At 42.8% G+C, this 26,264-nt stretch overlaps 1 protein-coding gene across 1 annotated transcript in view; it reads right to left on the minus strand.

Annotated features, from left to right (window-relative positions):
- The window catches only part of COL26A1 (collagen type XXVI alpha 1 chain), a 184,576-nt gene that overhangs the window by 121,302 nt on the left and 37,010 nt on the right, over positions 1-26,264 (minus strand). The window contains exon 3 of the mRNA XM_026063592.1: positions 26,071-26,174. Coding sequence (XP_025919377.1) covers positions 26,071-26,174 — 104 coding nt within the window. The remainder of the gene's footprint in view (positions 1-26,070; positions 26,175-26,264) is intronic.

Here is a 26,264-nt window from a genome sequence, read left to right on the forward strand (position 1 = left end):
GCCCCGGCTGTTATTCACAAAACAAATAACCCTGCTTTGTCCTCTCCTTCTCCATTATTCCCACCCCCTGACAAGAAAACTAATTGCTTGACTGGCGTCTGTGCTGTTTGTTATTTCATATTCCATTATATCTCTCCTTACAGAAGAATGGTGCTGAGCTGTTTGGAGAGGGGTAAGAGCTTGTCATTTCTACAACAGCTTGCCTTTTAAAAAGTCTTAACATTCAGTTCCCTGGAGACCTGGAAACAAGAGATCCTGGCACAGGAGACTTGTGTGCTAATGGCATAACACAGTATTGGATTTAACTGAACTATGGCCTTGTGAATGCAAATGCCTCCAAGCGGGAGGCAGCCGATGGGGGGTGGGGGGGCAGAGAGGGTGTAGAGGAGCAAAACTCAATGTCAAGCCTAAGAACTCACCCGTCTGAGTTATCAGGCTGCTCTGAGTCAGCAATTTATTTTATTAACATTATTCCCCCTGGTCTTACATCTTGGTTACCCCAGCAACCCATTCACAAACTCTATGTACTGTTCGTGTGCTTAAAACTAGCACATACTAAAGAAAAAGTTCTGATAAAGCAAGGAGTTCAGCTGTGCAGCTAATGTCCTCTCCTTTCCTCAAGCATCAAGATTGACACATCAAAACCCAGATACGTACCAGACATAACGGGGTACAAAACAAGGAAGCTGGGACAGCGCAAGGTAAATTGTCTGCTGTGAGATCCAGTGATGAAAGAAAAAAAAAAGCAATAAAAAAAAGGAAGAAAACATTCTATTTTGCCAAAATATTTGCTCTTCAGAATGTTTCCACAGATTTCGAACACAACGGTTGGTCTAACCTAAAACTCGAAGGTCCTGCTCATGCTGGTTTTTTTCTCCCTGCAGAACCCAGCTTGAAATCTTGTTTCACTGGTCCAAACTATTAATACAGTGTCCTACTCTCTGCCACTGCACAGTTGAATGTTTGACACATGCCAAAGCTGACATTTAAATAAGGCAGTGATGAGGGTACTTAGGACTGAGTTTCCATCGTTCTGGGTAGGATTTTAAATCATGACTAAGAGAAAAGCAGAAGTAAAAGATTCCTGTTGAAGCCACCAGGCAAGCAGCCACTGCCTGCTTCTCCCCACCTGATCACACCACAAACAAAATACCACCAACCTCCCTGACTTTCAGCAGGGCTTGTGTCCCTGGCTCCTCATCATCTGTGAATGTCATCTGTCTCTCAAAACGCATTAGCATTACAAAATAGGAAAAAGTCAGTTAAGGACTTTGCATTCTTTCATCTAGTGCAGGCATAAGATTTTGATGTGATCAGATAAACAGATTTTCAATTGAGGGCTGCTGCTGAAAAGGAAAGATATATCAGTCACTGTCCCCATCAGCTACTCCCTGACTGGCTCCTTTTTGGAGTGTTACGGGACCTTCCTGTACAAGCAGTCAAGGACAGGCTCTTTAGCTGGGCTGGCACTTAGCTATCCAATTTTCTAAACAAACCGAAGGTGTAAGAATCACAGCCTGCATAATCAGTGTCCAGAGCTCCTGATGATCCTTCAGCTCTCCTTGGACTAAGAGAATAGGTTGCTGCTTGGCTTCCTACTAGTTTTTCTGTTCTTTCTATCCATCAAATCTGCATAGACTAACCTGTGAGCAGAGCAGGACAACTAATGCACTGAAAGTCTTCAGAGTTCAGGATACATCATGTGGTGTCCAGTTCCAAAATGGCATAAATTACATCCTGGAACGCATTATGTCCTGCTATGTTAGACAAGAGGAAATGTGGTATACAATGAAATAAAAGACATCCTGGAACCTATTACATACTCAAAAGACAAAAGAAAGGACATTATAGGATCGACGTGGCTAATAAATGATGTGTTGGCATCTCTTTTCTACCAATATGTGGATTAACAACAGATGTATTACACTAATGTCTATTTGTACACTAATCTAAAACAACTGCATTGCTGTTGCAGACAGGAATTTGATAAATGCAGTCCCCATTCCAGCTTTATGAGTGCTGCTGAGCTCTAGGAAAGGTGGAGAGGGGGGTGAGCCACTCCCAGAGTTTCTCCTTTCAGAGTTTGGGCTCTTGATCTCACCTTCTTCTTCCGCAGTAGAATTGGCTTTGTTGTCCCCTGTTGATCCCTCACCTGCACGACCAGGGTCCTAAAGAGCCAGGGAAGGAAAGGGGCTGCCTTTGGTGTGACTCAGCCCACAGCTCAGTTGTAGGACACTTGGGAAGTAAGGAGTACTCGGCCTGTTGAAGGGCAGTCAGTGCTTTTGAACTCCAGAAGTCAAAGGGTTAAATCCTAAAGCCTAGCAACTTCCAAAGTATCACTTTCCTTCTCACAAGCCAACAGGCATCCTGCATTTACATAAAGCCCTCCAGGGAAGGCAGCTGCAGAAAGCATGCACAGAAGATGCCTTCCTCAGGTGGCTGAGGAATAGGAGGGAAGGTACTGCTCGATTTACCCTCTAGTTCCTTTCCACAAGGAGCGGCTGGAGATGAATTAGAGGCAAAGCCTCTAGACCACTGTGCAGTTCCGGTCTGGTAGCTATGACAGTCTGCTCGCCCTTCCTCAACCTGAAGAGGCAAGCTCAGATCAGCCTTTGCAATTTTGGAATCTGGGAGGAAGGGGAAGATGGCAGGGGGAGGCGACACTTAACCAGAGCTGTCTTCAACCATCTTAGCAGTACAGGTGAACTTCAGTTTAGCATCAGCTGCAGAGAGGCTTTTCCAGCATTGCTGCTCTCCTACAGCTTGTACAGAACAAATGCGTGTCCACAGCTTCTGAGGTTTGTGGAGTCCCAGGCCAGGGAGTGGAGGAGAAACATAATTACCTCCAGTCCCTTCTCCCCATTTCTAGGGAAGTCTGATATGTGTGATTTTTCCTATAAACAGCACAGAGGAAGGGGACAAACAGCGCAAGCAAAGGAGCTTGGAGTATCTGACCCTATGGACAGGCACCTCTTACTGGTACCCAGAAGCAGTTGTGGGTGATGGCACAGGTGGGAGTTGCCATGAGCCAGCAAAGACTGGGCACAGAGCAGCAGCTGGGGCTGGGAACTGGTGTCCACATCAGCCTGCCAACCTGAAACTGTTTTGCCTGTTCCTGACCTGGAACACAACCAGTGTAAAAGAACAGGGGTGGAATAAAAGAAAAAAAAAAGAAACGGAAGCATATGAGAGAAGTAGAGAAAGGAATGCAAAAGCTGGCTAAATGAGAAAACCTAGGTGAATACATCTGATCCTCCCTCCCTAGCCAGTGGAGGCTTGTTCTGTAAAACAGATTTTCTCTGAAATAATTTGCATTTGCTTCCAAATTAGTGCAGATCTGTCACCAGTCACTCAAAGCTTCCCTTCAGGAATGAGCAGAGATTATATAAAAACGCGATAGGGTCTGTCTTCACACTGTTCATAGCCTGCCTTATTGGTATGGCTAGGAGAACTATCTGAAAAACAGTAGGATAGCCCTACAAAGTCGCAGTTATGCACCTCTAAACGCCCAAGTGGGTCACCAGTCATCACACAGAGGACATGAATCCCTGTGAGCAAAGATGCAACACAGAGAAGTGTATCCACACATAAAACATACATTTTTCTGTGTATATTTACCATCCTATATTAGGAGAGATTGCTATTCTGTGTTAAGCAACTCAATTATCTATTCAAAATCATCACCAGTGTAGATTTTAGGCTATGCCTCATTCACTGCTTTATATCCCACTAAGTATATTTAGTTCCCAGCCCAGCACTGGCCCAACTAAAACATAAAATTGAGGAGCAGCTAGTCCCATGGTTTCCCAAACATTTTTTCTTCTTCTTAGAGATATTATTTCTACTAAAATCAAATAAAACCCTCTCTGCAGAAATCCTAGTGATAATTACAGAGATGGGGTTAAGAACTTATAAATGTAAAGTAGAACTATTTTAATAGATTATCTGTACACATACACTCGCTAAAGGCTATCTCTGATTAGAAAGCTGCAGAATAGGTGTGTTATTCCCAAAGAAAATATGCCTTCTCTTTTCCATAAAAATTCTATTAAGTTTTAGGCAAAAGGGAATCTCTTATCCAGGACACAGTCTCTGCCTAAGCAGCTCTGGTTCACATTTTCATTCTTGCATTTCTCCTGTTTTCCCTTCCCTGGATGTACGTCAATGCCCTTAAGGTGCTGAAAAAGTTAAGTTACTCCACATGGAGTAGAAGTGGGAAAACTCTCCAACTTCTACACAGTTAAATATTCCAGAACAGTCTGCAGTTGTGCTTCCTGCATCACTTCAGTACTTTGAAGCAAGTCAATTTTCCCTGGGGTAATGGGATTTGCAAGCTTCCATATTATGACATTTGTTTGAAGGAAACTCACATGGGTCCCAACAGAAAGTTACTTGATGACAATTCTCCGTGAGAAGCAAACCTGGTGGTCTCCCTGCTGGCTCCTGCTTGCTGGCACACAGTCAGGACAAGGGCAAGCCCCTCCTGTAGCCTTACTCACGAGGCAATGGACTGACCCACGGACTCCAAAAACTGGCCCCACTATGCAGGATTCCCACTAATGAGCCAAGCAGCCCAAAGTCTGTCACAGCCTGTGCTACAGAAGGCTCAAAAGGTTTGGTTTTGCCTTGCAGGCATTTGAAGTAGAGTGCACCAGGGACAAAAGAAGATGGCTTTCACAACCCACATATAGCAGCAGGTCCAGAATCCATTATCCAAAGAAACTGCTGTTCTGCTGGAGAATGTTTCCTTAAAAAAAAAACAACAACAAAAAAAACCAAACATGAAACAGCATGCCAAGACCACCCTTGGCTGAAGCACCAGCTGTTCCTCCATAAATCTCTTCAAGCTCTGGTACACCACCAGCCTCCACTCTATGTCCCCATCAACCCAGCGAGGAGACTGGTGCCACTGGAGTCTGTAGCTTCCTGCCCTTGCACCAACCCAAGAGAGGGGAAGCTCCATATTCCAGGAAAGGAAGCAAGCTTCACCTGGGCAAACACTTAGGGACACAAAAACAGGCTGCAGAATTAGAAAGACGGGACAAAAGAGGAGGTGAGCTGGGAAAAAAGAGATGTAGGGACAGAGAGCGCAACACATGGAGGAATTCACAGCATTCTGCCCCAGGCTCCACAATTCCTGGCTCTGATGCCTGTCCCTGAGCACCAAACACTTCAGATGAGTTAAGACTCTGGCCAGGGTGCTGCTGTGGAGCTGGATCTCTACTGCTTTCCATCTGTTTGTACTTGAACTGGTCAAGAGGCTCACAAAAGAAAAAGCACCTCCAAAAGGCCATGAGCGGGGGGAAAACTGGGACACTGCGAGTGGATATCCTAGAAGCAGGACTGAGGACAAACTTTGGCTGATAGAACATTTAGAGCTGTATTAACACTCTCCTCCTACGTTTAATAGCCATTAAAAAAAAAATCCACGTTAAAAAAAACAAGCACTCCATTAAAAACTGAAAAGGGGCCCTAAGGCCACCTCAGCCTGTGTAATGCATTGGAAGGGTACAGTCTGGAAGTTTTAATTGCTTGAGTAGTCTTAATGCAACAAAGTGTACTTCAGCAGAAGCGTCTGCTTCATAGCCTTGCTGCATACAATCTCATTTTGTTTACCGACCTCTGAAGATATTATAACCATTTGTGGTGCAGTTCATTTCTAAATATCACCAGGCTTGCCACCTAACTGCACTATTGTGGTGCATTAACCACTCTGAGGACATGGGGTGCCTTACAAGCAGCACCCTAAATTCACCTTCCATATAACCCTTTGCAAACAACAGGGCAGCAGGGTACAAATGCAGAAAAGCAGTTAACCCAATACTTAGAAACAGTAAGAAGGTCCTTCCCTGCTGGTAGAGACAAAGAGGCCAGAAGGAACAACTGATACAAACAGATACAAAAGAAAACAAGTCTTGCTATGATCCTGTAAAGCAGGAGAGCAAGAAGCCTGGATGAATTGGGGCTTTCTGATCACAAGCATCAGGTCATGGACAGACAAGTCACAGTTCCAGAACAGATCCAATATCTACAAGGAATAAAGCAAAGTTGACTTGACCACCTTGTTGTCAGAAAGGCAAACACATGGGAGTGAGTTAAGGCTTGTCCACCTATGTTTGCAGAGAGTGAGCAAAGAGAACTCACCCCTTCGCAGCACACTAACTGCCTGTGCGGATGCTTGAAGTTAACAAGACGGACGCATGTCACCCTTTGGAAATTAGGGCATTGCTGCATACACTGAAAACAGGGCAAAGGGGTTCTTCAGTATACATCAAAACTGCCTTTACGGCAACAAGCAGAGAGCAGCTTCTATACCATCAATTGCCATCTCTGCTTACCGAACATTAAAAGTTGTCTCCAGAGATCTGCAGTGCGGACAGGTTCCAGGAAATGAACTGAAGTGATTATGGATTAGAAAAGATCATGAGAGGCCCCAGTATGATAAGAACTAGATCCAGACACAGATGTTGGCCTGGAGCAGAAGCCTTATCCTTCAGGAGACACAGATTGCAGACCAGCTACCTGGGGAGAGCTAGGTTTTCTTTATGCGAGAACAGGCATCAGAAACTGGACCCGGGACCAAAATCCAGAGTAGCCATCTACACCAACAGAAAAAGGAAAATCTAGATGGCAGCACGCTATAATGGAGATGACTGGACAAACTTACTAAACAGAACTTCAGACCAAATATCAGATAAAATGGAAGAATATTCTTGCCAAATTCCTTCACTTGAAGACTGCAATTAGGCCAGGAAAAGCACAACAGAATATGCTACAGAGAATAGCCCTGCACTGGCTTGTTAACCCAGCAGGCCTTTTCCATCTCTAAAGTCTGCATTTCATAGCAGGTACCTGAAGGGCATAGATTACATCAGGTGGTAAGCCAACAATTCCGATCACATCAAGAAATCAAGCCCAGGCCAAGTGCTGGAAAAGGCGTATTAAAATAAAAGCCAATAGACCAGCTAGGCCCTCGTCAACATGCGAGCATTCCCTACCAAGTCAGTGGAGTTATGCCCAAATAACTGATGGCAGATGGGATGTGTGCGACATCTGCAAGTGCTATTCTGCCGAGCACCTGCAAGATCCTGCTCCGAGCTTGCAAAGCCTTAGTCCCTAGGTACAAGATTGCCCGTAACATCGTAGCTACACTCCACTATTCACATGCAGAGCAGCAGCAGCGACTCTGGACAGGAATTCAGCTAGCATAACCATATAGTCAAGCCCTTTAGTAAATAGGGTCCAACTTACCCTTAAATGTAAGGCCCAGGCAACCCCACTAGTGACTCCAGGGATGTTGCTGAGACTGTAAATAGTGAGTACTTCTGAAAATCAAGCATTTGGGCATCACAGTGGAGTTCTTCTCTTTCCCCTACCACCCTATAAAACAAAGCTACCCAAAATAGAAAGCCAATTTTCGAAAAGGTTGCCATATATCACCTCTTGTGTGACCTTGGCTAAGGCATGACTGGACCCAGAAGTCTTCCTCTCTAGTTCTCTGCTCTAAGTAGATGGCTACACTATTTCCCTCGAGACACAGCAAGGCAGAAATAGGAAATGAAATGGAGAACAGGGAGGAAATTCCATCTCCCAACACAAAAAAATTAAGAGGCAGTCACAGAATTCTCCTGGTAAGAAGTAAACAAATATGTATGCAAGAGTCAAGGCTAGAGACACAGAAATATCTTGTTAAATTTTTACAGTTTAACCACTGAACAAGCTACTTTCTCTCCATAATTTATACCTGAATTGTGTGTCTAGACATGACATCATTTTAAGGTATGCCTTGTGTTCTGTGGTAAGTTTACAATAACCAGAACTTATAATTGCCATGGTTCAGGTCAGCAAAAGAGGAAAAAATATTCAAAGCCCCTTCTAAGCAGCTGTTCTTGGTAATCGTTTTAGTCTGTTTTTTTCTGTCAAGGAGACAAGGCCTAGCAAATGCTAGAAGCCAACATTAAACCAACTTCCCTTCCTAAAAGTGACGAATACCATAGATAATCTTCAATTCTCAGGCAGCTTTATTTGGTATGGTTCACATTAAAACAGTGAAGGACAGCCAGATAAGCAAGGACAATGTAAACATCTACTGTATGCCTGTGGAGATTGGTGGCTACAGACACACTAGACCCTGCTGTACCTCCACATGACAAACCAGTTTTTCAAATACAGTAAAATAAGCCTGTGGGTCTCAGGTGGGATAACAACAAATATCAGCATCTTCTCACTACTGAGACATAAATCCCGAGGCTATGAAAGCTGGAACCAGAGAGTGTAGTTAACATGCACCAGCCACTCTTAGGAGAGGAATGAACCCTGTGGTGATAAGGGCTGCTGGCCAAGTGACTTTAATCACATGAGGAATTACAATCACTGCCCTGGAGCGCGTGGCCTGAAGCACACTGTTGCATCAGCAAAGTGGAATTTAGACATCAGAATGGGGGGAAAAACAGCACAACCTGGTTTTGTTTGGTTTCGGGTTTTTTTGTTCGTTTTTTACTGGCATTCTAAGCACGGGCATGCTGGATCCGAGAACCGGCCAAGGAGGAGCAGGAGCGAGGATCAGAGCACCCAGGAGGATGTCTCAGTACACACCAAAACTGTCTCTATGGCAGCAAGTTCAGAGCAACTCCCATGCAGTCAAATCCAAGGCAACACAAAGGTCCTAAAGAGAAACCTGGAGCATATCGGCAACACTGGATCAGCAAGTGTATAGCACGGAAATCATAGTCCATAACTTGCATTTCAAAAGGCACAAGTACGTCACACACACAGAGATTTGTGACAGCAACATTAACACTTGTAAGAATGAAATATGTACCAAGGTTATATCATACTGTATGCACCATTCCTCTTCCCATTATCCCAATGGGAAGACAAACTATAGCTCTAAAGTTATCTAAAAGCTTAAAAAAAAAGAAAAAGACAAGGGGCAGCAGCCCTTCTTAAGATTTATGGAGGATGAAGTAAGAGAGACTGAATCAAAAGGTTAGACCATAACAATTGTTGTCATATAAAAAGTAGAAAAAACCTACCCAAAATCCAGTTGTCATCACCAGTCTGGAAAGACCCAGAAGACATAGGACCTGACAACCAGTGTCCGTTATCCTCCATGCCACACAAGTGATCCAGTCCAGAGTACACAAGCAGTCATAGTCACAAGTGCGAGTGGGCAGAATCAATATACTTAGAAATTTAAAAATAAAGTCACATTCCCCTTCCATACGGTCCCACAATGAGTTTTGTTACACTTTTTCTACATACATAAACATAAGTCGTCCAACTATCATCTGCATTAGTCAGGAAAAAACTTAATGATTACCTCTTACACGTAGCTCATCCAAGACCTGCTCACGAACACCATTTATGATGTGCATGCTAATAGCAAATGGAAGACAGCTCATAGTACTGCACTAACAGGGCTAGGTAGAACACTGATTATAGCACCCAGACTGAAGCTAGCTTCTATTCTGCTGGTTCATGCACAAGCAGAGCTAATGCATCCTAGTGCGGATAAATCCATATTGATGCAACGCCAAGTCACACAAGCATCTGTGCCAGAGCAAGAGATTTAACATACAACTCCCAGTCCCACGTCAATGGGTCAGGCTGCCTTTAAATCACCTGCACACCCGGGATTCAGACCTGGACCTACAAACCAGGCATACACAGTTGCGACACAGGGTTTGTGCAGAGCTACGCTGACTTTTTACACTGAGCAGCCCACACCGTGTCACGCAATTCAGGGCCAGGGTGAGAGCTGTAGAGGAAAAGAAATCAATGACACATGCTGGCAAAGGCTGCCCTGAAATAGCCGATGCTCGTGAGCAGTGCTGAAAAGGAGTAGAAAGTGGCCACTGCTTTTCAGTGGTAGATAAGTGTAAAGCAATGGTGAGAACATCACTCCTCACACAGTCCCAAGGGAGCAAACACATTCCAGCCCAAAAGGCGCAGCTGAGTCATTATATCCTTCTGTCCTAACTTGAGTGCACATTAGCGTCTACAGCTGGCTCGTAATGAAAATCTGAAGTCAGAGTTGTTCTGGCTTCAGTTTTTGATAAAGATGTTGAACATCAGCCCAGCTTTGGTCAAAAGGTTATACAGGTTTTCAAATCATTCCAGCTTGCAGTGACCAAAGGTTGATAAGGTCTATTGTCAAAATATATTCAAATTTACAGTTCTACAAGCTTCCATAAAAAGCCAGGTGAAGATCAGTTTCTGCTGATTTGAGATTTGAGGTATAAGTAAGGTACAAAACCATGTAGATTGGAAAAGGGAGGCTCACCTCCTCCAGAATCATCGTAACTGCAAAGACAAGGACTGATTGATGATCAGCTTTTGATATCCTTGAGAGAAATGGTCTTTTCTTTCTCCTAACAGCTTTTAATGAATTTGAAGAGTTAAACTGACTTTTATGCTGTCTCTCATGCTTAATCAAAGACCAAAGCTTAATAGCTGAACTTGAATCAAAAAACAGATTCAAGCTCTAACGTTTTGTCTTCCAGAGCTTACAGTATTCACATTTGCCCAATGCCTAAGAGACTAGGGCTGGGCCAAGGGACAGTCATTCTAGAAAAAAATCTGCTACTAGATATTAATAGAGCCATCCAAATTTTCATTCAAGTTCCCCATCAAGTGTACAAAGGACCTTGGTGTTTGCACAGTTCTGTAAAGAGCTTAGAGTTTTACGGTTATCGTGCTGACTGCTACTGCTAGGCATCGTTCTGCTTCCCTAAGACAAGCACAGGGCAGGAATGATACCTTTGTACAGACACATCACACTGTAAGAGAACTTGAACTACTCACATGGTAAAGAAAACTGTTTATTTTTCTTTGTAGCTAGTAAAAAGCTGCTGTTGTGCTGTTTGAGTGCCAATATTAAGACAAAAGCAAGAATCTTCGACTTTATGTTTAACATAAACCAGTATCCATCCTCTCCATCCCACCCAGACAGTCTAACTGTAATAGAAATAACTGCTTATTTATGTTTCCACAAGGACTAGCAAGTACACAGCGGAAGGACCGTGTTCAAGGCATCTCTGGCAGATCACACCGGGAGATGTGTTTAACAGATAATAGAACTGGAGAACGCTGGAAAAGCCACTGTTTGCTTAATCACTTGAGGGTAAGTTTGAAAAGATCAAATAATCCAAGTATAGGAATAACTTGTTCCCCTTATTTAATGGACTATAATACTTCACAGTGCAAATCCCTGCAGCAAGACAACTAGCTATAGCATTTGGAGCCATCACTAGATGAGTGCCGAGTTGTATGTATTTAACAACTCCCGCTACTAGTAAAGAGAAAACCAGAACCTTTACCACAGGCCTCTACTCTTTAAGCTAAAAAACACCACTGGCTGGCAACAGCAATAGGTTTTTTTTTAATCTGTCATTCAATTTGGCCACTGGAGAAGAACTAATTAACCAAGATATTTCACAATCTCCAACACTATCTCACCGCTACCAGAGCAGTTCTACAGCTTGTGCTGTAGAAACATTCTCCTTCTTTCTCTATGAGAAGAAGACCTGAAACCTTCAACAGAAACCTCTAGCACTTGATCTAGGGAGCCAGACTCGGCATAATCACTGGCAGCAGGAAGCAGTCTAGTTAAAGTCCACCTGCCATGATGGATGGGCTGGCCTGGACCAAAGTTCCTCAAGGATTTTTAAAATGAAGGACCACCTAGCAAATTAACACAAAATCCAGCACTTCCCGCAATGGATGCGCAGCAAAGACTTCCTAGGCATTATTGCTACAATTTCATTTATAAACAAATAAAAGACTGAATTTCAAATCCTCACTGGGTTTGTTTGGTTTCCCCCCTCCCTTTTGTGTTTGCATAAGTAGGAGTGTATTCATATAGACATTTACAGGAAAATAAAAGAGAAATTTGCAGGCATTTCTTGAACCATCTCTTGATATCTCCACAACTATGCAAAGGCTAGGACCTCTTCTAGCTCCATATTTCTATAATCCTGCTGACTTTCTTAAAATCGCTCCCCAGTGAATTTGAGCCCCTGCCTTGGGCAATGCTGTACTCCACTCTGTCCATTGTCATAATGCTCTAGTATTGGATCTGTCTGCAGCAGATGCATCAGCTATCCATGGCACTGGAAGGCTTAATGAACAGCAAATAAAAAGTCACAAACAATAGTAGTTTTTGCATTATTTGTTTAGTGGCATTAGCAACCAGAAATCAGCAAATGTTACAAGAATTTTCCTGTCAAGAAAGAACACGTAAGATGTGGCTGCATCTGTAGTATGACCCTGATGTTGCCTTTCTTATATGCTGCACCCATTGCTACGCATCTCAAAACATCTGTGCCTTTCCAGTGACTGATTATCCAGAGACACGCAACAGTGCTCAATATCTATAAGAGGCCAGGGACTGAATCCTGAGTTTATTACAGAAAAGAGCTGGAGTAAGCTGCTTGCCAGAAATCCAAACTGTAGCCAACAAGTCCCTCCAGGCTAACTTGGAAAGGTCTCGTAATCTCATTGCCGTATGCCTGCTGGGCTCAAAATGAAATGCAAACTTGCATGTTACTTGTGGATTTAGATGCATTATCCAAGGAGAAGACAAATCAGGAGCCCGGGTGAGAAGCATATGTTATGAGTCCAGAATGAAATTTATCACGGTCCTTAATGAACTTCTTCACTGGGGATTTCACAGAGCCATTCCTTTGTTTTTCCTGCTTTGGCGGTTGAGGAACCTAATACGACCTGTCTAAATGGTGATGTTTCAAACTCTAATCCACTTTGATGAAGTCCTTTAAATGTTGTTTGAAATCTAGCTTCATGGTGGATAGAATCAGAGCTGATGTCCTTGGAAAGTTCACCAGCAAGTTTTTTTTTTTCCAACTTTCATTTATTTAAGAACTGTAAAGTTGCTACAAACCCATCCAACAAATGTTCTCTGTGCTGCAGTGACAATCATGATGTTTTGCAATGTTATGCTTGTGAACTGATTAAATGTTTCCTACTCTTCGTAATCATATGCATGTATTCATTATAATAACTCTGCATTCCCTTCTCGTCCAGTTTTTGGAAAACAAAAAAGTTAGCCCTTGATGGCTACCAATTATGTTATTTTTAGGAAAGTCTATTTGTGCTGTTGCTGTTTTTAATTGCATATATAAGTGTACCTAACTAGCTAATAATCAGTTAACCAATCTAATTATGTAACGGTATGAGATACTCAAATGTTAACTACGAAAGGTATAGTCCTTTCCCAGCCATATACCTTCCTTCACATTGACACAGCAAAACTAACAATATTCAAGTTCTTGAGGCTCAAATCTGTAACACCAATTAAGACTAACTTTCAGATGAATCGAGGGCTCACAAGGCAGAAGTTATTGTAACTCTTGAAATCTGACTGCTGTGAGAAACACTGACACATACACTCGCAGGCACCCCTGTACATAAACATAGAGGAGATTCTAAATGCTGTGCGTCAGGCACAGTCTCATGGATACATTAGCAGTAAGCATTACACCTGGTCAGAGTATCTGTAGCATCAGACTCCAAGACAACATTTCTTCCCCCGAGCTTATAGCAACTTCTGAGCAGAGCTTCATTCCAACCTCTTCCACAAACCTCAGCCCCTCCCTTGGGATCCTGCTACCTTGCGAGTCACCTTCCATTCAAGATTTGTGCATTTGATTATTCCTGCCCCTGTGATTCACTGGTCACATGTCTGACCAAATCTTACATTATGGATTTCTGCCCAATTCTAAAATTTAATCAAGATTTGACTGCCTTTTAATCCTAGTCTACCATGTATTCCCAGTACTGCTCAGCTGTGTAACACGCACAGATCTGATTAGGGGGCTCCCTCCATTCCTCCCACCAACTTTTAAATGAAATATCAAGCCGCACTGGACTGAGAACAGTCCCTGGTGTAACTCCATTTGACACTTCCACCCAAACTGACACAGTCTGAACCCCTACTAATTACATTGCAGGGTTTGTTTTGAGTGAACTGACTGTGTATTTTGAAGTTGTTCCATCTAGCACACATTCCTGTAGCTTCCCAAATGGAACTGCTCTAGCTCTGCTGCCTTTATCCTGCTTACTAGCTCATCGAGAGAAGACCTGATGTTGGCATGACTTGCCATGAACAAGCTTTTGCCTAGTATTTTTCAGTATTAAACTGAAATGAAACTCAACTAGAAATTATTTGGAGGAACACATTTGGTTCCTCTTTTGTTAACAGAGACTTGAGGAAAGAATGGAAGTCCAGGATTCAGCAACAAGAGAATTTGACTCCTACCTCTTGCTTTCACCTCAAAGTCTTTTACAAAGCTTGAAACTGTGCAATCGCAAGCTACTCTGGCAAACCCACCTCTGGTCCTACTCCTGGGTTTGCTATCCCAACTTCAGTTGCAAGCCCCACTTCTGAAAATGAGTTTCCACTGCTTATGAAGTCATCATAAGGTGCTACAGCAGCTCAGGATGAAGAACAGCCTTTATGTGATGTGACATTTGCTGAAACTTCTCACTCATCACACACCACTGCAGATGGAACCAGATGCTCCAGATGACACAGAGGGAGCTGCAGGCAGAGGGCTTGCTTTGAGGGGTCCTGGCTTCTAGGCCTCTCCTTGTTCAGCCAGAGTTGTATTTATTAACTTTTTCAACAGGTCAAAAAGTCCACCTTTCATTATGGCCTTTTGAGAGAGGTGGTGCCAATACAAATTCATTCGTGGCTGTCCTAACAGTCTTTACAATTTTAGTGCGTAGCACTGGCGGAAAGGAAGCTTTGATTTTCTTTCTGAATCTTGACTAAATGACACAATAGTATACCCTCCCTAGTAACATTTAGAGATGTTTGTTAAAATGTATCTCAAAGGTTCATACAGCTATACATCACAGCTGTTAAATGCCACCGCTAAGCGGTGTCTAAAAACGGAGCAAAAGGCTGGGTCAAAATGCTTCACTCACTATTATGCAGAACACCTTGGGGATACAGAACAATAGTTACCCAGATGCCCACTACTGCAACAGGAAGGGAGAAATGCTGCGTAAGCCCATGGAGTTCAGCTTCTCTAAGAAAGAGAACCCCAGATCTTTGACATATGCATTCACATAAAATTGTTGCTACTACAGCCTTGTTTGGAAGGGCTCCTGGAAAGCTATAAGCTCTGTGTCCACTGCAGAGACCCAGCACTTAGCCCACACATCCATCCCTTCCGATAGCAGTAATTCCTTCCCTACTACCATAGCATGCTCTTATAAGAATGCATTACCAAGCCTCTAAGTAGTATCTGGGTTATCAATGATCTTTTGGGTTAGGTTTCTAAAGCCTATACAAACACATACCCCTTTCCCTCAAACTGCAGAGGGTACAACACTGGGAGTGGGGCATAAAATAATACCTGATTCATTTTCCATGAGGACTTGGAAATCATCTGCAACATGGTCCCCTTTGAGAAAGTCCAGCTTTGTCTGTTAGATTTCCAAGTTTTGTTCAGGAGTTCCTTGTTGCTTTTGTGATGGATCTGGTTTCTCACCACTAATGCTCTGATCATCTGAACTGAACAACTTGCAGCTTCTCAGGAGTATAAATAAATACAAAAGACATGAACCAACTATCTCAACTGAACCCAGGATGGCAGCAGTGTCAGGTTCTGAAGGGACAACACATCTCAGGTCAATAAAGATGTCAACCCAAAATAAAACATAGCCTAACCTAAAAACTTCATTCTTCCACCCTGTCCAAAGAGCTAAAACAATTAGAGGCATGAAACAATACAAAAATCAGCTAATTAAAAAAACAAACAAAAAAACAAACAAAAAACCCCACACTCTTCAAATATTTAACTTACATTTTGAAAGCATCGGGTTGCCCACATGGCAAAGCATCCCAGAATAGTTATGACCTTTTAGGTCCCCAGCGAATCTCTTCCGCTTCCCAGTGAATCTCTTCCACCTGAAGAAGGCATTTGCGTGGATGAGCCTTAGCCTGCTTAGGTGCCGCACTTGCATGAACTCTCCAGTGCGTTAATGTTTTGGAACAGCCCACAACTGGAATTAGTTATCACGGAAAACACAAACGTTATCGTACCAATTGCATTAACTCATCTAAAGAAAAACCTGTATTAAAGAGGGAAACACACAGAAAGAATCCCTAAAGAAGGGACGGCAAGATTTCCATCTGCCTCGCCCCAAAGCTTGGTTCCAGTTCGGCTTGCCACCAGCTGCACAGCTCCCAGTGTACTCTGTGGCCTTCCTCAGTCTTCCCCCTTCTTCTTGCAGTACCTTGTGCCCTTCTTCCTACTTACACAAGAAAACAGCTTGCACTGTCAACAGCTTTGTTTAAAATTATTCGAAAACTATTTTTGAAAAGAATACGTTGGCCTTACAAGGACAGAATAGATGATCTAATATATCCTCTCCCTCTGCCGTCTATGAAAACCTGGCAATGAAGTCTCCTCCTGTCTTAAGAAATTTCCTTCACTCTCATGTCTTGAAAGCTCAGCAGTACAAATATTCCTCCAACACACACGCAAAGTGACAACTCATTATTAGAAGAGCTCCATACAAGAATCTTAAAGCTCATGTGGTGCAAAGCACGTTCTCTCCTCCATCACACGACAAGATAGAAATAAGGGATGGCAGCAGGATTCTGAATCCAGAACCATAGCTAGAGGTGAAGGTTACATTAGAAATGAAGAACAGGAGCTTTCCCCTCTCTTCCACCAACCCCTATCCTCACCTGCATATTTATACCTGCACAAATCTCAATTGCTGTGAGGGCCAGACTTCCAGGATAGATTAAAAAATAAATTACCTGACTCATAGGAAAAGAGATGGCACTCTGTATACCAGGCATTTCTTAGCACCTTAAGGATTTTCCTGGGTTAAATTCAACAAGCTCTTCCTCAGGAAACCACCCAATCCAACACTGTTTGACAGCAACATTAAGTCCACATGTTTCATAACTAAGCTCTTGAAAAGCAGTAGGGAGGGAGCTGTAATTTCATAAGTGCTATGCTCAAAAAATTAAACACAAAACAGCTTGATAAACAGGCAATAGCTTTGAAAAAGCCTGTGAAAGAAAAAAAGATACTCTTCATTGCTGCCCCTTCCAACTGCAGACATTTCATTCTAAAGGCATCCTAAGCATCATCTCCTATTCCCGATAGAAACACACAAGTTATTATAGCAGCAAGGAACCTCAGATACAGAGATACACCAGAAACGAGTCTCGGAGATGCGTTATATACAGCTTCAGGGGGCGGTTTTAATTCTTCTTCCATTGTTATCCACCATTCACTTGAAAGGCACTGAGACAAATAGTGGATACTAATTAAGAACTATTTCTCTGGTTAGCACTTCCATATGCCACTGGAATTGTGGTGTACACTTGGAAAAATGCTAACTTTGTTATAAACAAAACCCCACCCCTCCTCCACCATCTCTGATGGGAATTTCTGCAGAGAAGAGGAATAGGGTGGAGTTTTTCAGGAGAATGTTTTTCATAACTTTGGTACTATGTTTGCAGGATTGACAGCATGACTTGTCAAGTCCTCCTTTTCCAAAAGGAGGACACAACATAGGGAGCAGCAGCACAAGCTTTCCATCATGCTCTACATCAGTCCAAAGTCCTTATCCTGGACAGAAAGGATGGCTTAGCTATTCCCCCAACCTTTTGGCTTTTTTTAAGCCACAAAAGTGAGGGAAGCAGGTGGCAAACAGTAGAAGGCATCAGACGGTGTCTCAAGATTTGGACACTAGAAATTAAAGGATCCAGTCCTCTCATACAGGCCAGCCACCTGTGAAAGTAGCCAGTATGTCATGTGGGACACCTCTCCAGGCTCTGAACACCCACCACACAGAGATGCTTGCCTCCTTCTCACCACCTAAACTCCATTCAGGGTCAAGAAGAAACAAGAAGAAAGCTCCTCTGAACTGTTTTATATGCCCACATTTAGGTGAGATGAGCCCCCACAAAAAAGCACTATCTTTCAAAATTACCTCCAAATCCTAAGCAGGTTTAGGAGTTCATGAGATAGATCCATTACCCCAGAGACTGTGACAATACCAGCCTCACATGTGGGACAGAACTACACACTTCTAATGGCCTCAAACAAATTGAAGAGCCATCAGTGTGGGGATGAGTGGGAAATAAGTGAGTCTTCTTGGGGAAGACAGAAGCACTGAAGGGATTCTCTATGCAAGAAAGTACTGAGGTAAACAGACTGAAGTAGGCACTAAGGATTATGACAAGGAAGTAAACACTTTTAAGAGAGTGTATAGGTTCTTCAGAACCCAGGTCTCTCAGTTTTTATTCCCAAGTGATTCAAGACCTCACTTGGGTGTAACAGTTTCAATATCTAACTGGTCAGCCAGAGATGTCTGTGAGTGTTTGCAGAAATCTACTAGCAAATACTTTCTAAAAGCTTTCAGATCCGCCATGGCTGAATCTTTGTTTGGTCACAACAAGAGAAATGCAGTACCCAAAGTTTCCATGCTTCATTTCTCCTCTGTGTTCGATGTTCTCCCATCAGGGAGTCCTAATTTGATAAAACAATACCAGCACCACAGATGAAAATGAATTGGTGGCATCTGCCATTCAAGAACCAATTCCCTTCTGGCATACAAGTCAAAGGCCTGCTTTTTTTTCCCCCGGCTCTCTTTACAGGTTCATAGCGGAGTTCAAAGAGAACCCCATGACCCTCTAGGCTGACTTCTAGTGGGCAGGGGCTTGAGAATTTTGCTTATTTACTCGTGGGAGCAACACATTATAACTCTCTAAAGAAATCTCTCTCTCTTTCTGTAGGTCTTTCCTTACTTGGTTTTTTTATCTGCTTTGCTGAGCTTCTTCAGATTGCTACCCTTTTTCTTTTTTTAAGATGGTAAGTATTCAAAGCAGGCTTCAATGAAACCAGCATTGCAAATAGGAGCTACAAACACTGACTGACAACATTCTTGACAAGTCGCTCCTAACGTAGCTCAGCATGCCAGTACTTAGCTGCTGTCGTTGAAACAGCAAAAAAGAACCTCAAGAGACTCCCAGCTCTCAGGCAGAACCAACCTGTGTCATCTCTAACAGGCATAATTGATATCTTTCAAAAATGAAGACTCTACCCAATTCTATGGACAATCTATTCTAGCAAGTCACCATCTTTGGTCTTCCCTACAATTCCAGGATCATGATTGCTACTCCACTTGTCTTCATACACCAAAGACAGTTGCAAGGACAGTGAAGAGAAAACTTCTCACCTAGCAGCAACAGTTGCTGAGCCATGGAACAGCTGTACCTCGCTCCTGATATCCACTAGAGCCTGCTCTTCCAAAACAGGGGGAACTCAGATGCTCAGATCAACTAGCCCAGGACTTCCTTTACAACTCTAATCTTCCCTCACTCACCTCACCTCTCCCCAGAAAACACAACTGTCAGTTAGTTATACAAGCACCTACGACAAAGCAGGAGTTGGTAAAGATGCCCAGGATGTTTGCCTCTTTCCAGATAGCATTTGGTAGAATCCAGCCAGTCTGATGAGAAAGGAGTAACAAAGGGTAGACACACAAAAAGCCTACGGTATTTCAGTATATCCTGAACAGCATATCAGTACCTTGCCTAGCAGCCTTGTCCTGGGTTAGCCCTAAGTTAAGGTTATGTCCATTCCTGATTAGAAATAATGCAAATAAATAGGAAAGCCATTAACTAAGAATAGATGGGTCTGTCACTTTTAAGTTAAGAAACACATAGTTAAGAGAAACATAAAGCTTGCACAAGCATCCAATATGTTTGAGAAAGCAAGCGAATAAACTAAAAATGATTCTTGACACGAGAGTAATTTGATGGAAATTAAAAAAAAAGGGGGGGAGAGAATGTAACAGTATGGCATACAGCTTTTCTAATTATTTTAAGATAACATCTGTAGATATTTAGCAATCCAAATATTTTGACATTAGGTGCTGAATACAGTTCTCCCTGTTCAGATTAAAAACATCCCCCCCCCCCCAAAAAAAAAAGACAGACAGACTCATTTGCTGGAATGCAGTGTCAAAGTCTTTGGAATCCTGTAATGGGATTTTTTTCTTTTTTTTGACCCTGTATCAAAAGAGAAAAATGAATATTTAGAAATTGTTTAAGGAGTCACTCAGCACTGATGCCAGAAAGCTCTCTCAGCAGGCTGCATGTTCTTCCAGCAGTGACCACACAGTCCAGGAACTCCTCAGAAAATTTGATCAAGAGTGACACAAATGTTATGCCTGAACCCAGAGGTTGCTGAGTGGTCAGTGTAGTGATGGTAGTAGACAGAAATTGGATGATATATCACAGAGTAGTTTGGGAAACTTCTGGTGGACCTTCTTTCTTACACTGAAAAGGCCACCAGAACCACAAGCAGCCAGAAGTATAACAATGTTTTGAATGAATTGAGAAAACACTGCTATGGAAGAAAACATTAGAGCAGATACTATCTAACATCTATATACACTATATACACAAACACCACTCTCTGAAAGCTGCTTTCATGCATCAACAATTCCATCACAGGTGATTACCATGGTTTTGATGGGTTTTTATGAAACTTTTTTTGAAGGTTGGTTTACATGGAATTAGTTACCACATTTTTACTACCTGCTTACCAATTGCTTTACTAACTAGGTAATTATTAGGAAGTTCAGGCTCCAAACAACAATCTATAACATTTATTTGCATAAACACTTGTAACTTCTAATAATCATTAAACTTTCAAAATAAATTTTAGAATGAAATTTTTAGAAATAAGTGTGCTGCAGAACCAAATGTTGGATTTTGCTCTCACTTTGAGATCTCTTTTTAAAGTCAAATTTTACCAAGGGATATACAGAAACAGTCTCTAGTAAAGAGCTGTATCTGTGCAAGGATCCATGCTGGCTTGTATTAGCTAGATCCAAACTGGACTGGAAGGTACCTTCATTCACAGCGCATTTGCAACATAGAGCTGCCCTGTTGGCCAGACAGCACTGAGATAACCTCTGGGAGTGTTTCACTGTTCAAACGGACATTTTTGCTTTGATTATGACAGGAGTTGGGCTCTGCTTAAATGGGAAAACACCACCGTACTAGTATTTAAGAGCAACAGGAATATATGGTGCAATGCCTCACTCGACTCTCACTGTTCTTCTCTTACAATTTGCCAGTTTCTAAGAGCAAGATGAAAAACGCTCAGCAGCAGCTGAGCAATAAGGAACAAGGAGGAACAAGAAGGAACTGAAGTACTGGAACAAGGAAAATTCACAATCTCAGCTCCTGGAGAGAACTACTGGACTGTTATGGGCAACGTTACTCTACAGTCTTCGCATCTTGTTTTCACGTAGATTGACAGTTCTGTGTTTAACGGGCCACAGCAAAGTAAACCAAGACCTGGAGAAATGAGGTCTCATCAATACCGTATTTAACATCAGCTGCATTTTAAAGCTGAGATGCAAAACTAAATACCTGAAAGTTTGAATGACCATTAAAGCCCTCTAAAAGGAAGGATATTCTCATGGCCCCAGCAAATTCTACCTCATAACTGCATTTGCTAGCACAAGATTTTCCCTGTATTGCTGTTCTGCCTTTCCCCTCCTGAGAACAAGAATCCTTCTGAGTCAGCAGTAAAAAGAGAAGGTTTTTGCACTCTATCACACCAAGAGCACCAAAGGCCTCATTTTCTTACTCTGCTTTGAAACCTATATGCGCATGGGAATCTAATGGGTTTGACAATATCAGGATGATAGCACACAAACAACAGTTGTTATTAAAAGCAGATAAAAATTATTCCAGGAACTGAAGTGACCAGAAAAGCAAATTCTCAATTTAAACTATTTCTGAAGATGGGTGCTCAACTTCTCCTCCTCCCCCTCCCCCCGCCCCCCGCAATAAATAAATAAATAAGAGTAGGACTCTCAGACACAATAGCATCACTTTAGTGTTACACAGTTACTCTGGAGCTGCTTTTTGCCCAAACAGTTAAGCTGTCTCCTGTCAATTTGCTTCTGGGGTAAATAGGATACTGGCTACTGTCCCAAATTCAAGCAATACAAACAAACAAGAAAAAAACCTATGTGAGATTTGTAAAGAAAAATAAGATCTTGCCTGGCTGGGTAGCTCTAAGGCAGTGCTGAGCCCCTGAACTTCCTAGGGACACTTTTCCTCTCCCCAGAGATTTCGCTTGCCTTTGAACTTTCAGCCATATAGAAAAAAGGCTGAGTTGAAATGTCAGCGTCATCTTGGATTCAAATCAATCAGCTTGATGCATGATTGCAATAGCTAAACCACTTCACCTCTGCACTGCCCTCATCCATATGTTCTTTATATCAGCAGTCAGCAGACTGGGTGGCTCAGTGGATTCATTTCCTGTCCTAGGCTTGGGCGCCAGTTTAAACAAAACAAAAAAAGCCCCAAACTGAAAAATAAAAATTAGCATCTACTGGCAGTTAAATTCACCAGACTTGTTTGCATCAAGTCTCTTTCTCTGTCCAAGAAAGTTGCAAGAAACCCTTTAGAAAGTCCTGGTACAACTGGTGATTTTTAACCATCTACTCAACTAGCTGGTCACAGTTCTACAACAACAGGAAAGGAACTGGAGACCTTTCAGAGGCTGGCATGCCTTTGTTTGAAGGGAAGGTAGTGAAGGGAAGGTGGAAGACCCCTGAGCAGTGTCAAGTTTAAAAAGGAAATGGATTGGAAGCTGCCATCCCCACCTCAGTAAACTAAGAGCCAAGTGAGGAGCAAAATCTGCATCCACTTTCAGAGCTGGGCTTCCTCCAGATGATGTTCTTCTTTGTCAGCTGCAATGCAAGAGTTAAATTCCCAAGATAATTTAAATCTAAACAACATGCAGCCTTCAGCATTAAAGTAGGTGCCTTCCAGCTGGTGACAGTTAAGTGGTTACTTTCTCAAACTAAACTTATTAGCTAAGGGTCAAGACACTCTGTAATACTTAAACTGCATTTAACAGCTTGCTCTATCAGCAGTATGTTGCTGTGGAAGGGGAGATTTCTCATTGAGGGCATGTTGCAGCAAACCAGTCACATCAGGAGTCTTTGGGGCTAGCCATCCACATGGGACTGTCCCATGTCCAACTCGGAAAAGCTGACCTGCCAGTTGGGAGATGACAAGAAAGCATGTATGGCAGAAATAGTTGAACTGCAGCCTCTGAACGATTGCAAGTCCTTTGACTTGGTTTCCTCGATTTGTCCCTCTACCATCCTACCTTCCCCCACAAAATCCTAAATGAAACAAAGCACAGGAAAAGGGCAAGAAGGCCTCGCAAAAGGGCAGCTAAAAAAAATAATTCATCTTCCAGATGGGCTATGGTGGCTCCCTCAAAGACACTGTTCAAGAACAGCACAAAAGGATTAAGTATCATCCATCCTCACTGGGGATTAATGCAGGAATCAATGGATAGGATCTCTTGAATCTCAAGCTGCAAAACCCACCAGTCTGAAGGAGGCACCTCCTAGGTGTGACCATGCACACACAATTCCCCAAACTGCGCTCTGTGCTCTTGATCAATCCGCTGTCTTCTGGCTTAATCTGCCCTACTCCTGAAAATGCAACATTGCTACTCCAGGATGCATTGGGAAAGAAAATATTTTCCTTTGGTCGCTAGAAACAGGAGGTATCTTAGACAAAATGGAAGCCCAGAGCTATTGTAGTTGCCATTTTGCTGACAGTGGAGAACAGCAGCAACTGTCAAAGAATTAGAGCATTTCCATCATGTGCAAGCTAAAAATAATGAAGGCCCAATCTGCCTTCAATCATACCTACATCACATCAACTTCAAAAGCACCAGCTGCACAGACAAATGAAATTAAATATCGAGGTGAAATCTAATTAATACAAAAAAGAAGAAAAAGACGAAAGCATTTTGAGGTTCTACCCTGCTAATTTGCTGTGGCTTCATAATTGCACTGTTTTTGTTTTGTTTCAGTTTAGTTCTTTGTTTTCTTTTGTCTGTTGTTTGCAGAAAAGACCCACACAGATGTAAGCTTAGAAGAACAGAATTTATGGGAGGAGAGAGGGCAGAAAGGAAAGAGTACAAGAGGCTTTCTATTGGGTTGCCAAATGTACCAAAAAGCCCTATGGAAATTTCTTCAGCTTCTTTTACCTACAATTCCAACTGACACTACCAGTAAGGATTAACGTAAGCAGCAAGTAAATACTTTGATTTTAAACTTGATGCTTCCAGACAGCTTGAGGTCCTGTGCACACTATCAATCAATGCTGCTTCTAGAAAGTAAATAGCACATCCCTGTTCTACTAGAAAGGGGGGAAAGGGTGAGGGTGTTTTTCTGTTTTGCATTTATTTTATTTTTTTAAAGGAATTGGGACTGTCAGTAGCTACAGATTTTTTGGGGGGGGGGGTAAAAAAATTTTTATATTTATATATATCTCAATCACACATGAAAGTGAGGGCTTGCTACTGACTTTCTGCTCACATTCCACAGCTGCTATCCAAGCCCAAAAGCACAGTTCCACCTTGAAAACTGAGTGCGTAAAATTGTCACCTCATTCCACAGACCTGCTCCTGCGAGATCTTCGCTGACTTTCTCAAACAGGCTTATGCCATCTTTTTATTTCCCCTGAACTCCACTGAGACAGCTCTGGCATTGTGGGAGGGAGCTGGATTCTCTCCTTTTCACCAGCAGCACCGCTAAGCTGTAATCACTCACACCTGTCCAAACCTACAGACCCAAACGGGTTGCACACAAGCTTCTCAGGTCCCCACTCAGATCCTGAGCCAGGCTGAGCCACAGCTGCTCTGCAAACAACAGCTCTGCCATAATCCTTATTGCCCCGCTTCCCCGCCTTGACAGGTAAAAAGCCAAGTCGCATGCAACAACTTCTCTTTCCCAGGCTCACTTCCTTTAGCAGCATGCTAAAATGCAAAGCCTTCTCCTGCAGATTGTGATTTATGGTAGCTTTGCCACTTTTTAAGACTGTTCTTCAGCTCTGAGAAGCTATTGTTTCCTCAGCAGCCTGAAGGGAGCTGCTGTCTGGAACCATCAGTCTTTGCGACTTTAACAAGAAAATTTCCTAGTTAGAGATTTGCCTGAATTGTGTGATTAACACCAAGACATAACAGCACAAAGAAACGGAGGTGCAGCTACAAACTGCAGCATCTCTGAGATGGTGGACAGTCCCAATGACTCGTTATTAGCCAAGTGAGGCAACTGCAGTGATCCTGTGCGAATGACTAGCAAACTCAAGGCTCTGTTTCCCTCGGGGTCTCTGTCTCAGGTCATGAACACTCATGAGTGTGATTTGGCTGGTGCCACAGTGCCTAAACCTGAAATTCAATGGGGAAGCTGGACTTGTTTTTAAGCCTCAGAAACAACAGTTAAACCAGAGAACGTCCCAAAGGAAAAATGCAAAACATCTTTTTTGTCCATCATGATGGGAAAGGGAGATTTTCCTTTCTTCCAGCTTTAGAAAAAGCCTTGTATTTCCTCCATGTGACAGATCAGATGCCAAACTCAGAACTGTGTTGTTATGTGCACTGTGCAACCCGACTGTTGTACCCATAAGTCAGAGGGAGGGATGGAAGGGGAACAGAAGGTGCCTAATTTAATTCAAAGTTCTCAGGGAACATACATATTTGGGTCTGGACCTTACAGGCCTAACTTTTGTTAGCAGCCATTCAGGGACCATCTGTCATCAGCTGCAATGACAGAGGGTGGGATGTGGAGAAGATGCACATTGGCAAGGAGAAAGCACATTTTCTGAAGGACAGTGCAATGGGGATGCCAAACATGAATACACTCTACCTCAGCAGACATCTATAAACAGGCCATCCCTGGGTACCCATTTCTTCATTATGCTTCCCCCGCTGTTCAGGCTTCTTTGCAGGCATTTAGCATGCTCTGTTTCCCAAGAACACCTTTTGGAACTTAGCGTTCAGGAGAGGGACTATGCATGAAAATCCAGATTATGATGGGGAATGAAAAGAATAGGTGATTTGTTCTTGCGTTTAAGAGGCACAGAGCAAATTAAAGAATGAAACCCCACTCAGCCCAGCCAGTCCATCCACACATCCCCTTTCTGCTCTGCAAGGACAGATGCATCGCTAGGTAACTTACCCTCTTCGCAGTTGCTCCCTGTGAAGCCAGGACAGCACCTCCACTCCAGCGTGGTCACGGTTCGGTAGGACATTTTGTATGTGGGCCTGATAAGAGTCCTGTAACTAACACAAACAAGAAGTCAGCAGGCTGCACTTTCCTATCCAAGACAGTGCTGCTACCAATTCATCACACATCTTCTGGCCTGGAACTAT

This window comes from Apteryx rowi, unplaced genomic scaffold (assembly GCF_003343035.1).
Source record: "Apteryx rowi isolate R43461 unplaced genomic scaffold, aptRow1 scaffold_20, whole genome shotgun sequence".
Classification (NCBI taxonomy): domain Eukaryota; kingdom Metazoa; phylum Chordata; class Aves; order Apterygiformes; family Apterygidae; genus Apteryx; species Apteryx rowi.